Source organism: Microcaecilia unicolor, chromosome 4 (genome assembly GCF_901765095.1).
Source record: "Microcaecilia unicolor chromosome 4, aMicUni1.1, whole genome shotgun sequence".
Lineage (NCBI taxonomy): Eukaryota > Metazoa > Chordata > Amphibia > Gymnophiona > Siphonopidae > Microcaecilia > Microcaecilia unicolor.
Genome location: NC_044034.1, coordinates 316,450,181 through 316,462,254, shown reverse-complemented (window position 1 = coordinate 316,462,254; position 12,074 = coordinate 316,450,181). Strand labels below are relative to the sequence as shown.

The following is a 12,074-nucleotide window of genomic DNA, read 5'->3' as shown; positions in this document are numbered from 1 at the left end:
AGCGAAAGGAAGGAAGGAGAGATGCAAAGTGGAGACCTCTTCAAATCTTTGGAAAATCGAGGGTCACTAGGGACCTCGGGCATATTGCTTCTCTACCTTTGGCCTTAGGTATCCACTTAAACCATAAGCTCTTAGGGGTAAGGACCTAGTGTAACTAATTCGAATAATGTCGTAAGCCACCTTGCAAAGGTAAGCTAAAAATACAAATCCTCAAAAAAAAGAAGAGAGATGCCAGAATGGGAAGCTACATGCGGGGAAAAAAGCTTAAATGAATGTATTTACGGGTTAGCAGAAATGGCAATGTTAAACAGAAGGAACTCTTTCGCTGCATGGTTTACAGACGTTTTGCTTTTTGGAGTAGAAAAGGGTAAAGGAAAGACCCTTTAAACTAACAGAGCCAGCCCTGAGGGTCCCATAAACTCACTTGTCCAAGACGAAGTATAGGTCAAATCCACCATAGCAAGAGGGAATGCCGTTCTCCCGCGTTCCGCCTTGTCCGGGACAAACCAGCAGCAAGCTTACAAAGCAGAGGCATCCAAAGCTGAGCTGCAATCCACTCTGTCCAACAAGTGCCATGGTATCCAGAAAACACTCCAGAAGAAGAAGAAAAAAAATCTCCAGCAACTCTCCCTCACAAAAATAAGTAAACAGACTCTCGGGAAGCAAAAGAACCCCAAAACCAAGATCTATCGCACGGTCTCCTCGCAAAAAGCCATCAAAAGTCTCTAAAGTGATCGTCTGAGCTCCACTTCAGGACTTTTCTTCCTTTTTTTTGACTTCTCTGCTCGGTTTCAGATTTCACCCTGCTATGTCCTACGGGTGTCTTTTGTTTAAAAGGGTTCGCAGCGCCTCGCATGCAGCTATCCCCAAGGCAATGCCAGTGTTTTGTTTTTAGAATGGAACCAACTATTTCCTGAAAAGAATTTTTTTTTTTTGTTCTGCTTTGTGCAGGATCTGAAAAAGATTCTTTGGGGGGGGGGGGGGGGGGGGGGGGAGACAAGGAGGGTTACAAAAGAAAGCAGAGAGTGCGCCATCGTGAGGCTGAGTCCTAATATTGCAGAATAAAAACTGCAGAATGTTACCGGGAGAGGTCTCTCCCTGCCAAGATTGCATGCTGTCATTACACAATATCTGGCTCAATTAAAAACAACTACCAAAAAAAAAAAAAACCCAACAAAAAACATGTTTTGGAGGCATGCATTTCATTTTTTGTTTGCTTTGTTTCCTTCTCGGTGCCATTTCCTCCTCTCCTATTCAGGGGCGTAGCCAGACAACAGATTTTGGGAGGGCTTAAGGAAGAACTGGGTGGGCACCAATTGTTCTCTCTCCCCCCCCCCCCCAACTACCACCCAAAAAATATCTCAGCTGGTGGGGAAAATGCCTCTTTCCACCTTGGCAGTCTGCAGCAGGCATGCGCTGAAAACTGAACAGACGCAGGTGCCGGTATCATGGAGAGTAGCGTTTTCGTTACCATCTGGAGAAAGTCTTCAGCTGGCTGAGCTTGGGATACCACCAGCTACCACTAAATGTGTGCTACTGTTGGGTGGGCCCCGGCCCACCCAGGCCCACCTGTGGCTATGCCATTGCTCCTATTTCATCCAAAATAGAACTGGAAAATCAGCTTTCTTTTGCAATTTCTAAACGATCTACTGAATCTGTATGAGCATAATAAAATAGTTTACCTCCATCAGAGTGTCTGACCAGCTATATGAAGATGCACAAGCTAAAATGTACATATGCGGGTCTTCTGAAATTTGGACCTTGTTACTTGAGGAGCAAAGCTTCCCCCATACTATTAATTTGAAGGGGGCTGCAGGTGGATAAAGAGAACAGAAGAATGGTTCAGTAATGGCCAGAGTTGGCAACTGACAAAGAATTCACTTGTCAGCAACCATGAGCAGGGGAGCAGGAGGCCAAACAAGACTTGATGGGCTGCCAGTGAATAAGAAATCAGAGAGCTGAAAGGGCCTGAGAAAGATGCAGTGCATCAGGAAGTGTGAAACAGCAGCTGTGTGCACAGAGTCCTTTTATACTGGCTCATTTTTGCTAGAACTGCATGAAAAATAGGCCTGGTCTTCCTAGACTTCAGAAGTGCTGAAAATGATTGTGGTGGTTAGTGCTAGGTAATTAAAAAGAAAAAACAGGAGAGTTAGTGTGGGCTTTTTCCAACTCTGGTCTGCCTGCAAGGCTGACCCAACTATTAGACAAGACTAGATGGTCACCTAGGCAGTAGCTTCTTTGGGGCAAGAAAGAGCAACTGCTGACCAGGGGCAGCCCAAGGCAATCTGCCACCTGAAAGCGAGGGATAAGATGGCGCCCCCTGGCCACACACCCTTCCCCAAGTCCAGGGCCGCCGAGAGACTGGGCCGGGCCCGGGGCAAGGCCGCCCCTGAAGCCCCATCCTTCCGCTGCTGCCGCCCCCCTCCACCTGCCCCCCTCCGTCTACCACCGGGCCGGGCCCCCCTGAGTTCAAATCATAGCGCCTCACCTCGACCTCGCTCCGTGTGAAAGAAGCGCAGCAGCAGCAGTCTGCAGGTCGCCTCCCTTCGGGCCTTCCATCCCTGTCTCCTGCCCTCAAGCAAGTTACCCTCCCCCGCTGCCATCGCGTACCTGTGCTGATGGGGGACCCCAACCCCCGACAGCCAAAGTCCTCTTCTCATCTGCGCCGGCGTTGTTTGCTTTCTGAATGATCTGATCAAGTTTCTGTGCGTGCGTCTGATGTCAGACACATGCACAGAAACTTGATCAGATCATTCTTCAAGCAACGCCGCACAGTCGAGAACAGGACTTTGGCTGTCGGGGGTTGGGGGTCCCCCGTCAGCACAGGTACGTGACAGCGGCGGGGGAGGGTTTTCGCCGGAAAGGGGGGGTCGAGAGGGTTGCGGCAGGGGGTTCAGGGGTCAGTAATGCGGAGGGGGGTGTTGAAATCGGAGGGAGGGTGGAGTCTGGAACTCGGTGGGAGGGGCGTGAGAAGGCCTTGAACTGGAAGGGAGGGAGGGAGGCGTGGGTCTCGCAGGGGACAGAGCGAGACAGCGAGAGAGGGTTGGGGAATTACCTTGCTAGCACCCGTATCATTTCCTACCGAAACGGACCTTTTTTACTAGTAAAGACATAATCCCCTGGATTCTATATATGGCGCCCAAATTTGTATGCCAAAATTTCAGCATAGATCCAAGATCTGCACACAAACAAATTGGTTAACAAGCTGCCCGGTGTGTAGTGGCAGTCAAAAAAGCATGCAAGATGCTAGGAATTATTAGGAGAGGGATGGTAAAGAAGACCAAGAATACTATAATGCGTCTGTATCGCTCCATGGTGTGACCTCACCTTGGGTATTGCGTTCAATTCTGATCGCCGTATCTCAAAAAAAGACATAGCAAAATTAGAAAAGGTTCAAAGAAGAGTGACCAAAATGATAAAGGAGAAGGAACTCCTCCCATTTGAGGAAAGGCTAAAAAGGTTAGAACTCTTCAGCTTGGAAAAGAGATGGCTGAGGGGAGGTATGGTTCAGGTCTATAAAATCCCGAGTGGTGTAGAACGAGTAGAAGTGAATTGATTTTGTACACTTTCCAAAAGTACAAAGACAAGGATTGGCCACTGTTGGAAATAGGATACCGGGCTAGATGGACCACTGGTCTGACCCAGAATGGCTAGTCTTATGCTCTTAATTTATTGACCTTAACAATTATTGAAGTTAATTGGAACTAATTTGGTTTTGCATGCATACCTGCTTGTGTGATATTCTACAACACCGGGCATAAATCCCATGGAGCGGCATAATTGAACGAAAACGTCTATCTCCATGGGCGTTTATCTCCGAGAACGGGTCCGTGAAGGGGCGGACTGAACCGTATTTTCGAAAAAAATAGACGTCCATGTTTTATTCGACAATTTGTGAGCTGGGCGTTTTTGTTTTTCAGTGATAATGGAAAATGAAAGCGCCCAGCTTAAAAATGAATAAATGCAAGGCATTTGTTCGTGGGAGGGGCCAGGAGTCGTAGTGCACTGGTCCCCCTCACATGCCAGGACACCAACCGGGCACCCTAGGGGGCACTTTTACAAAAACAAAAAAAAGGTAAAAGAGCTCCCAGGTGCATAGCACCCTTCCCTTGTGTGTTGAGCCTCCCAAATCCCCCTCAAAACCCACTGCCCACAAGTCTACACCATTACTATAGGGGGGTTGGACGACTAAGCATTAAGCAGCACAATTGTAACAGGTGGGGGGGGGGGGATGGGCCTGGGTCCACCTGCCTGAAGTCCACTGCACCCCCTAACAACTGCTCCAGGGACCTGCATACTGCTGCCAGGGAGGTGGGTATGACATTCGAGGGTGAAAATAAAAAGTTGTGAAACATCATTTTTTGTGGTGGGAGGGGGTTAGTGACCACTGAGGGAGTCAGGGGAGGTCACCCCCGATTCCATCTGGTGGTAATCTGGTCATTTAGGGCACTTTTTGGGGCCTTATTCATGAAAAAACAGGGTCCAGGAAAAGTGCCCTGAATTCTAGCTACAAACGCATACTTTTTTTCCATTATCGGTGAAAGGCGCCCATCTCTGTTCGGGTGATAACCACGCCCCAGTCCCGCCTTCACCACGCCTCCGACACGCCCCTGTCAACTTTGTACGGTTCTGCGATGGAGTGCAGTTGAAAACGTCCAAGTTCGGCTTTCGATTATACCGCGTTATTCGTTTTTGGGAGATAAATGCCTATCTCCCGATTTAGGTCGCAATATAGGCGTTTTTGTCTTTCGATTATAAGCTGGATGGTGTACAACTCAAAAGAAGGTGTGGCCAGGTGAGGGACATGGGTGGGTCAGTGGCATGTCAAAAAGTTGCCCACAGTGTTCTAGGATAGGGCCATTTATGTGTTCAAATGCCATGAGTTGAGCGCCAGCATTTACACCAGGTTTAAACTAGCATAAATACCAGAGCTCAACTTTGAGTGTGAGAATCATCTCTAAGTGCTTATCCTGGAGTAACCTTTAGAGAACAGTATGTAATGCCAATTTTTTCTCAGCATTTTTAAAGCACCATTTATAGTTTTCCCTCCAATATGTACACATTATAATGCTTTTCTGTGTTGCTCCAGTCAATGAGTCCCCCTTTACAGTTGTTATATTTACGATCAGGACTCACTTCATAATTCTGTCTCCATCAGGCAAATTAAGAACATAAGAATAGCCATACTGGGCCAGACCAATGGTCCATCTAGCCCAGAATCTTGCTTCCAACAGTGGCCAACTCAGGTCTCAAGTACCTGGCAGAAACCCAATCAGAGCAACGTTCCATGCTACCAATCCCAGGGCAAGCAGTGGCTTTTCCTCTAGGGACTTGTCTAAACTTTTTTAAACCCAGATACACTAACCGCTGTTACCACATCCTTGAGCAGTGAGTTCCAGGGCTTAACTATTCTTTGAGAGAAAAAATAATTCCTCCTATTTATTTTTAAAGTATTTACATGCAATTTCATTGAGTGTTCCCTGGTCTATGTACTTTTTGAAAAATTGATTCATTTCTACCTGTTCTACACACTCAGGATTTTATAGACCTCAATCACATCCCCCCCACCCCAGCCATCTCTTTTCCAAGCTGAAGAGCGCTAACCTCTTTAGCTTTTCCTCCTATGAGAGGAGTCCCATCCTCTTTATCATATTGGTAGCTATTCTTTGAACCTTTTCTAATTCCGCTATATCTTTTTTGAGATACAGCAACTAGAATTAAAGGCAATACTCAAGGTGAGGTCACACCATGGAGCGATACAGAGGCATTATAGTATTCTCAGTCTTATTTTGCATCTGTTTCCTAATAATTCCTAGCATCCTGTTTGCTTTTTTTTTTTTTTTTTTTACATCCCTAGCACTCCCTGATGAGGCATTAATCCAGTCAATATTGGAGTAATTGAAAGATGAATATACTATCTGCAAACTGTAATCCCTAAAGGGTTAAATATATCAATCGAGTGGAAAGCGTTTCTGTGAATGGATCATGGGAAATATAGTTTGTGCATATTGACGTCAGCAAGTAACGAGGAAGGAAATGACGTATATATATAATGAGGGGAAGCCGTCCTGGATTTAAAGACGCCATTATGAGGCTTGGTGCATGGTGAAAGTGATAAGCTTGTGAATATGGATGCAGTGTTTAGCCCTTGAAACAGCCCGATGGTGGCGAAACAGGGTCTCCTGTTGGGCTTTATGGTCATCGAGGATTGTGAAGAGTGTTGTGGACCAGTGGCATCGTCATCATTCAAGCTAAGTTATAAATGAGAGTTTGTTCACCGGACATATGTGATTGAAATATTGCCTCTACCCTAGTGAATTGTAAAGGGTGTTTGTACAAGTATTTCATGAATGAAGAGTGGAGTTTATTTTGTGAAGACTAGTGATTGAAGACGAGTTTCTCTGAGTACTTGAAAAAGTTTTTTCTTTAAGAGATTTCTCCATGGTTTCTGAAGTCTTTTTTTCTCCACATTTTCATGTTTGTATGGAACAGAACACCTTCAATACACGGATATTTTCAGTAGAATTTGTTGCGTGTTTAGTTGATTGATATTCTACTTATTCCTTCATTATATATCAGAGTAATTGAAATCACCCATCATTATAATATTGCCAATTTACCAGCTTTTCTAATTTCTGTAAACATTTCTTCAATCATCTATTCATTTTGTCCTGGCGGAAGGTAGTACAGCCCTATCAGTATACTCTTTCCCTTCACACGTGGAATTAATATCCACAAGGATTCTATGCTGCTGTTTCATGTAGAATATTTATTTTGTTTCATTGAATTCCCTCTTTATCATATAGCACAACCCCCCTCCTCCAATTTGATCCACTGTATCATTGAGATATAATTTGTACCCAGATAACACAGTGTCCCATTGACTGTCCTCCTTCCACCAGGTCTCTGAGATGCCTATTATATCTACCTCTTCATTTAGTCTATGTACTCTAACTCTTGAGTTTATCTTGTTGGGCAGACTGGATAGACCATATAGGTCTTTATCTGCTGTCATTTACTATGTTACTATCAGGCTCATTTTCGAAAGAGAAGGACGTCCATCCTTTGACATAAATCGGAAGATGGACGTCCTTCTCCCAGAGACGTCCAAATCGGTATAATCGAAACCCAATTTTGGACGTCTCCAACTGCAGTCCGTCACAAGGATGTCCAAATTTCACGGGGGCGTGTCGGAGGCATAGCAAAGGTGGGACTTGGGCGTGCCTAACACTTGGATGTCTTTGACCCATAATCGAAAAAAGCAAGGACGTCCCTGACAAACACTTGGACGTTTTCACCCAGACGTGTTTTTTTACGAATAAGGCAAAAAAAGGTGCCTGAAATGACCAGATGACCATCGGAGAGAATCGGGAATGACCTTCCATTACTCCCCCAGTGCTCACTAACCCCCTCCCACCGTCAAAAACATCTTTAAAAATATTTCGTGTCAGCCTCTATGCCAGCCTCAGATGTCATACTCAGGTCCGTGACAGCGCTTGAAGGTCCCAGGAGCAGTTTTAGTGGGTACTGCAGTGCACTTCAGACATGCGGACCCAGGCCCATACCCCCCCTACCTGTTACATTTGTGGAGGAAACAGCGAGCTCTCCAAAACCCACCACAAACCCACTGTACCCATATATAGGTGTAATGGTGTACAGTTGGGGGTAGTGGGTTTGGGGGGGGGGGTTGGGGGGCTCAGCACACAAGGTAAGGGAGCTATGTTCCTGGGAGCATTTTATGAAGTCCACTGCAGAGCCCCCTAGGGTGCCCGGTTGGTGTCCTGGCATGTCAGTGAGACTAGTGTACTACAAATGCTGGCTCCTCCCATGACCAAATGGCTTGCATTAGACGTTTCTGACATGGACGTCTTTGGTTTCAAAAATTGCCGAAAATCAGAAACATCCAAATCAAAGGACGTCCAAATCTAGAGACGTCGAAATTTAAGGATTTGGATGTCTCTGACAGTATTTTTGAAACAAAAGATGGATGTCCATCTTTTTTTGAAAATACGGGTTTCCCCGCCCCCAGATTTGGATGTTTTGCAAAGACGTCCAAATCGCAACTTGTACGTTTCTTTCGAAAATGCCCCTCTATGTTACTATGTTTTCTCCCATCTCACATATGAAGGAGCAGAAGTATCTGTGTATGTTCTGTGCTGTATGTGTCCTTTAAGGATTTCATGCCTTTTTGAGTACATATACATAGGAAAACTTGTTGTTTCATAAGTACATAAGTATTGCCATACTGGGAAAGACCAAATGTCCTTGAAGCCCAGCATCCTGTTTCCAACAGTGGCCAATCCAGATCACAAATACCTGGCAAGGTCCCAAAAGAGTACAAAACATTTTATACTGCTTATCCCAGAAATAGTGGATTTTCCCCAAGTCCATTTAATAACGGTCTATGGACTTTTCCATTAGGAAGCCGTCCAAACCTTTTTTAAACTCTGCTAAGCTAACCGCCTTTCCTACATTCTCTGGAAACGAATTCCAGAGTTTAATTACATGTTGATGAAGAAAAATTTTCTCTGATTCGTTTTAAAATTACTACATTGCAGCTTCATCGCATGCCCCCTAGTCCTAGTATTTTTGGAAAGCGTGAACAGGCACTTCACATCTACCCGTTCAACTCCACTCATTATTTTATAGACCTCTATCTCTCCCTATATAGTAAACTGCCAAATATAGCAAATCATGTTCTGGGAACTAGGCATTTACTATAAAAGTTCTAAACTGCCACTGGTTATGCTTAGCTGGTCTATCCCTAGTCTCCAAGTAACTCCAGGGCTTAAACTGGCATCTGTTTGAAATGTCATCCTGTATGTGTTTTTCAAAGATTCATACTTCAATTAATTAAAAAAAAATGCAAATAAACTCTATCAAAAGTAAAGCTATCTTTCACTGACCTCATGCATGAAACATAAGGGCTGAAGTCTGGATGCAGAATACCTCTGGTGACCAGAACAGCTCAGTGCTGGCACCTAGTGGCTGAGATCTTATATCTCTTCAGATCATTATGTAATAAGTAGAGTAGAAAAGAAAATACGATGATACCTTTTTTATTGGACTCTATTAATACATTTTTTTGGTTAGCTTTTGAAGGCAATCCTTCTTCTTCAGATCAGGATAAGCAACTGTTGACACAAAATTCACTTTCACTTATATATTCTGATATTTGTCAACATCAGGTATCGTCTTATTTTCTCCATCTTCTCCAACTAAGGCTTCATTTTCCTCCATAGAACAGACTCTACCTCCTCAACCAGATATGACTTCTCTGGTCGGGTGTAACTGAAACTGACCTAGGAATCCCCAGGAACTTCCGCTGTGCAGGGAGCGTTTGCTCCTCTCCTGACAGCAGTTCAAATTTCTTTTGATTCTTCTCAGGAAGGTCCAGTTTTATCAGATAAAACGGTTTTGCTTCAGGACATTTGGCAAATAGTAAAGAGGACTGAGCAATCAATATAAAGAACTGTTCCCTCATTGTGTAAATTCTCTCAAGATTAAAATGACAGAGATTGATCAGAGACTTATAAAGGTTGAAACTGCACAACAGAAGACTGAACAATCAGTTGTAACATTGCAGTCTACTTCAGTTTCTGCTGTTAAGGTCAGTTGCCTGATTCATTCTCACCTGGAAGCTCAAGAAAATAGACAATGTGTTAAAAATCTCAGGATATTTAGTTTTCCAGTGACATTATCTGGCCCCTTTAGAGCTTCTGAAAATGTATTTAAAGAAAGTTTTTGGGTACCGTCCTGCAGATAATTTATCTGTTGAGAGTATATTTTATATTCAGAAAAACTCAGAGATAAAGGTGAAATGGATCGAGTAGTGTCTACTCCTGTAGAAAGTTTGGATTTATTTCTATTTCTGGAGTCTTCACAGGATTTGATAGTAAAGAGAGCTACTCTTTTTGTTAAAGTTTCCTCTGAAAGTGAGAAAAACACTATTCTTAAATTGTATTTTTCAAAAACAAATCTGTATCTTTCTATGGTCAACAAATGTATACGTTTCCTGATGTGTCCAGGCAGACACAACTACATAGAAAGCAGTTCCTGCAGCTAAAACCTAGAGTTCTGGCTATGGAAGCAACTTTTTTCCTTAAATTTCCATGTAAGTGCCTGGTCCAGTATGGAAACAATAGTTATAATTTTGTGGTTTGTGGATTCTTCTCAATTGGAATTGTTTCTCTTTGATAAACCAATGCTTGCTAAACAGATTTTTTTAGATATTATGGTTTTTGAGGTTTTTGGAGTGATATATGAGTATAACTTTATTTGCCTGCTTTGCTTTTTAGAATTACTGGGGGGTTTTGTTTGTTTTGTTTTAGTTTCAACTCACTTGCTAATCTACAGCAATTTCCTTGATGTGGAATAAGTCATGGTTTCAAATAGGCACCTTCCTGGTGTCTAAAATGGTACACTGTTATAAAAATGCCCTCATTATGTACCTATTGATACAGGCATGAGCTAAACCTAAATAAATGTAAAAATGAAACACCCATTAGACTGTCATGTTACTGGTAAAGGTAACATAGTAACATAGTAGATGACGGCAGAAAAAGACCTGCATGGTCCATCCAGTCTGCCCAAGACAAACTCATATGTGTATACCTTACCTTGATTTGTACCTGCCTTTTTCAGGGCACAGACCGTACAAGTCTGCCCAGCAGTATTTCCCGCCTCCCAACCACCAGTCCCGCCTCCCATCACCGGCTCTGGTACAGACCGTATAAGTCTGCCCTCCCCTATCCTCGCCTCCCAACCACCACCCCCTCTTCCCCCCTACTGCTCCGCCACCCAATTTCAGCTAAGCTTCTGAACCTATAACTTTACCCTGTGAAAGTCACCAATTCATTAGCATAGACAGCACATTTCTGTCCATCGAACCTGATGGCAGGAGGATGGCTCCTCTTATTAAGGTGTGCTAAGCTCTAACCCAGGCAAAAAGGCTTACCAAAGGATACTGTAAAGCATCTTGCAGTAATTTCTGTGTTTACATGCTCTAATCAAGTGCTGTTTATATTTTTTTAAAATATGTGTTGGGAGAGGGCGTGTCAGGGGTTGGGAACAGGCATGGAAGCGCTAACCAGCTAGCACATTCACATTAGCATGCACTAATGCTGGAACTCACACCGTCTTGAACTGAGATTGGCCTCAGGTTACTTGAAATGTTGAAAGCTATTAAAAACACATTTATTTTCCATATACCTGATTTGATATAGAATATTTTTAATTACTTTTGTACCCTATGCTTTCCAACTCATGGCAGGCTCAATGTGGCTTACATATTGTATACAGGTACTTATTTGTACCTGGTGCAATGGAGGGTTAAGTGACTTGCCCAGAGTCATAAGGAGCTGCCTGTGCCTGCAGTGGGAATTGAACTCAGTTCCTCAGGACCAAAGTCCACCACCCTAACCACTAGGCCACTCCTCCACTGCATTGGCGCACCTGTTAAGGAAGATGTTATTTGTTATTATTAGCTGAACTAGTCTACAAAATTTTTAATGTTGCTCTCTCCTAGGGTCAGCCTAGTCTCTTTTCTATATGCTGTAATCCGCATTAATTCAGAATATGGTTTGTAGTGGACTACTATTGTAATTGCAATTATAACTGGTAAATGCGGGGTTAATATGGGAGCGCTGAGCAGAGGTGATAAGTGCTCTCACATTAATTATTTGCAGTAATAACATTAGTGCACAACCTGCAAATAGCAAAATAGAAAAAATGCCTATTTTGCTACTGTGGTAAAAAAAGGGCTTAGCGTGCAGGAAAGACCCTAGTTAGGACACGCTAAGACCAGATTTTGTCACAGCATAGTAAAAGGGCCTCTAAGGTAGCAAGACATGAGGCTCTGTTTACTAAGCCACACTGTAGGCACATTAACTTTTTAGTATGTGCTAAAAATTAGCATACGTTAACGCTAGAGACACCCATAGGAATATATGGGTGTCTCTAGCATTAGCGTGCGCTAAAATGTTAGTGTGCTTACAGCGTGCCTTAGTAAACAGGGCCCATGTACTATTTGTAAAAAGGGATCATCTTACATTTCTTTTCATGACCTATATTTA

General features: G+C 43.5%; 1 protein-coding gene across 1 annotated transcript in view; it reads right to left on the bottom strand.

Annotated features, from left to right (window-relative positions):
• ANTXR1 (ANTXR cell adhesion molecule 1) overlaps positions 1-926 on the bottom strand; it is a 269,622-nt gene extending 268,696 nt beyond the window's left edge. Inside the window, exon 1 of the mRNA XM_030201863.1 lies at positions 425-926. Coding sequence (XP_030057723.1) covers positions 425-576 — 152 coding nt within the window. The 5' untranslated portion in view covers positions 577-926. The remainder of the gene's footprint in view (positions 1-424) is intronic.
• Positions 927-12,074: the final 11,148 nt, after the last annotated feature.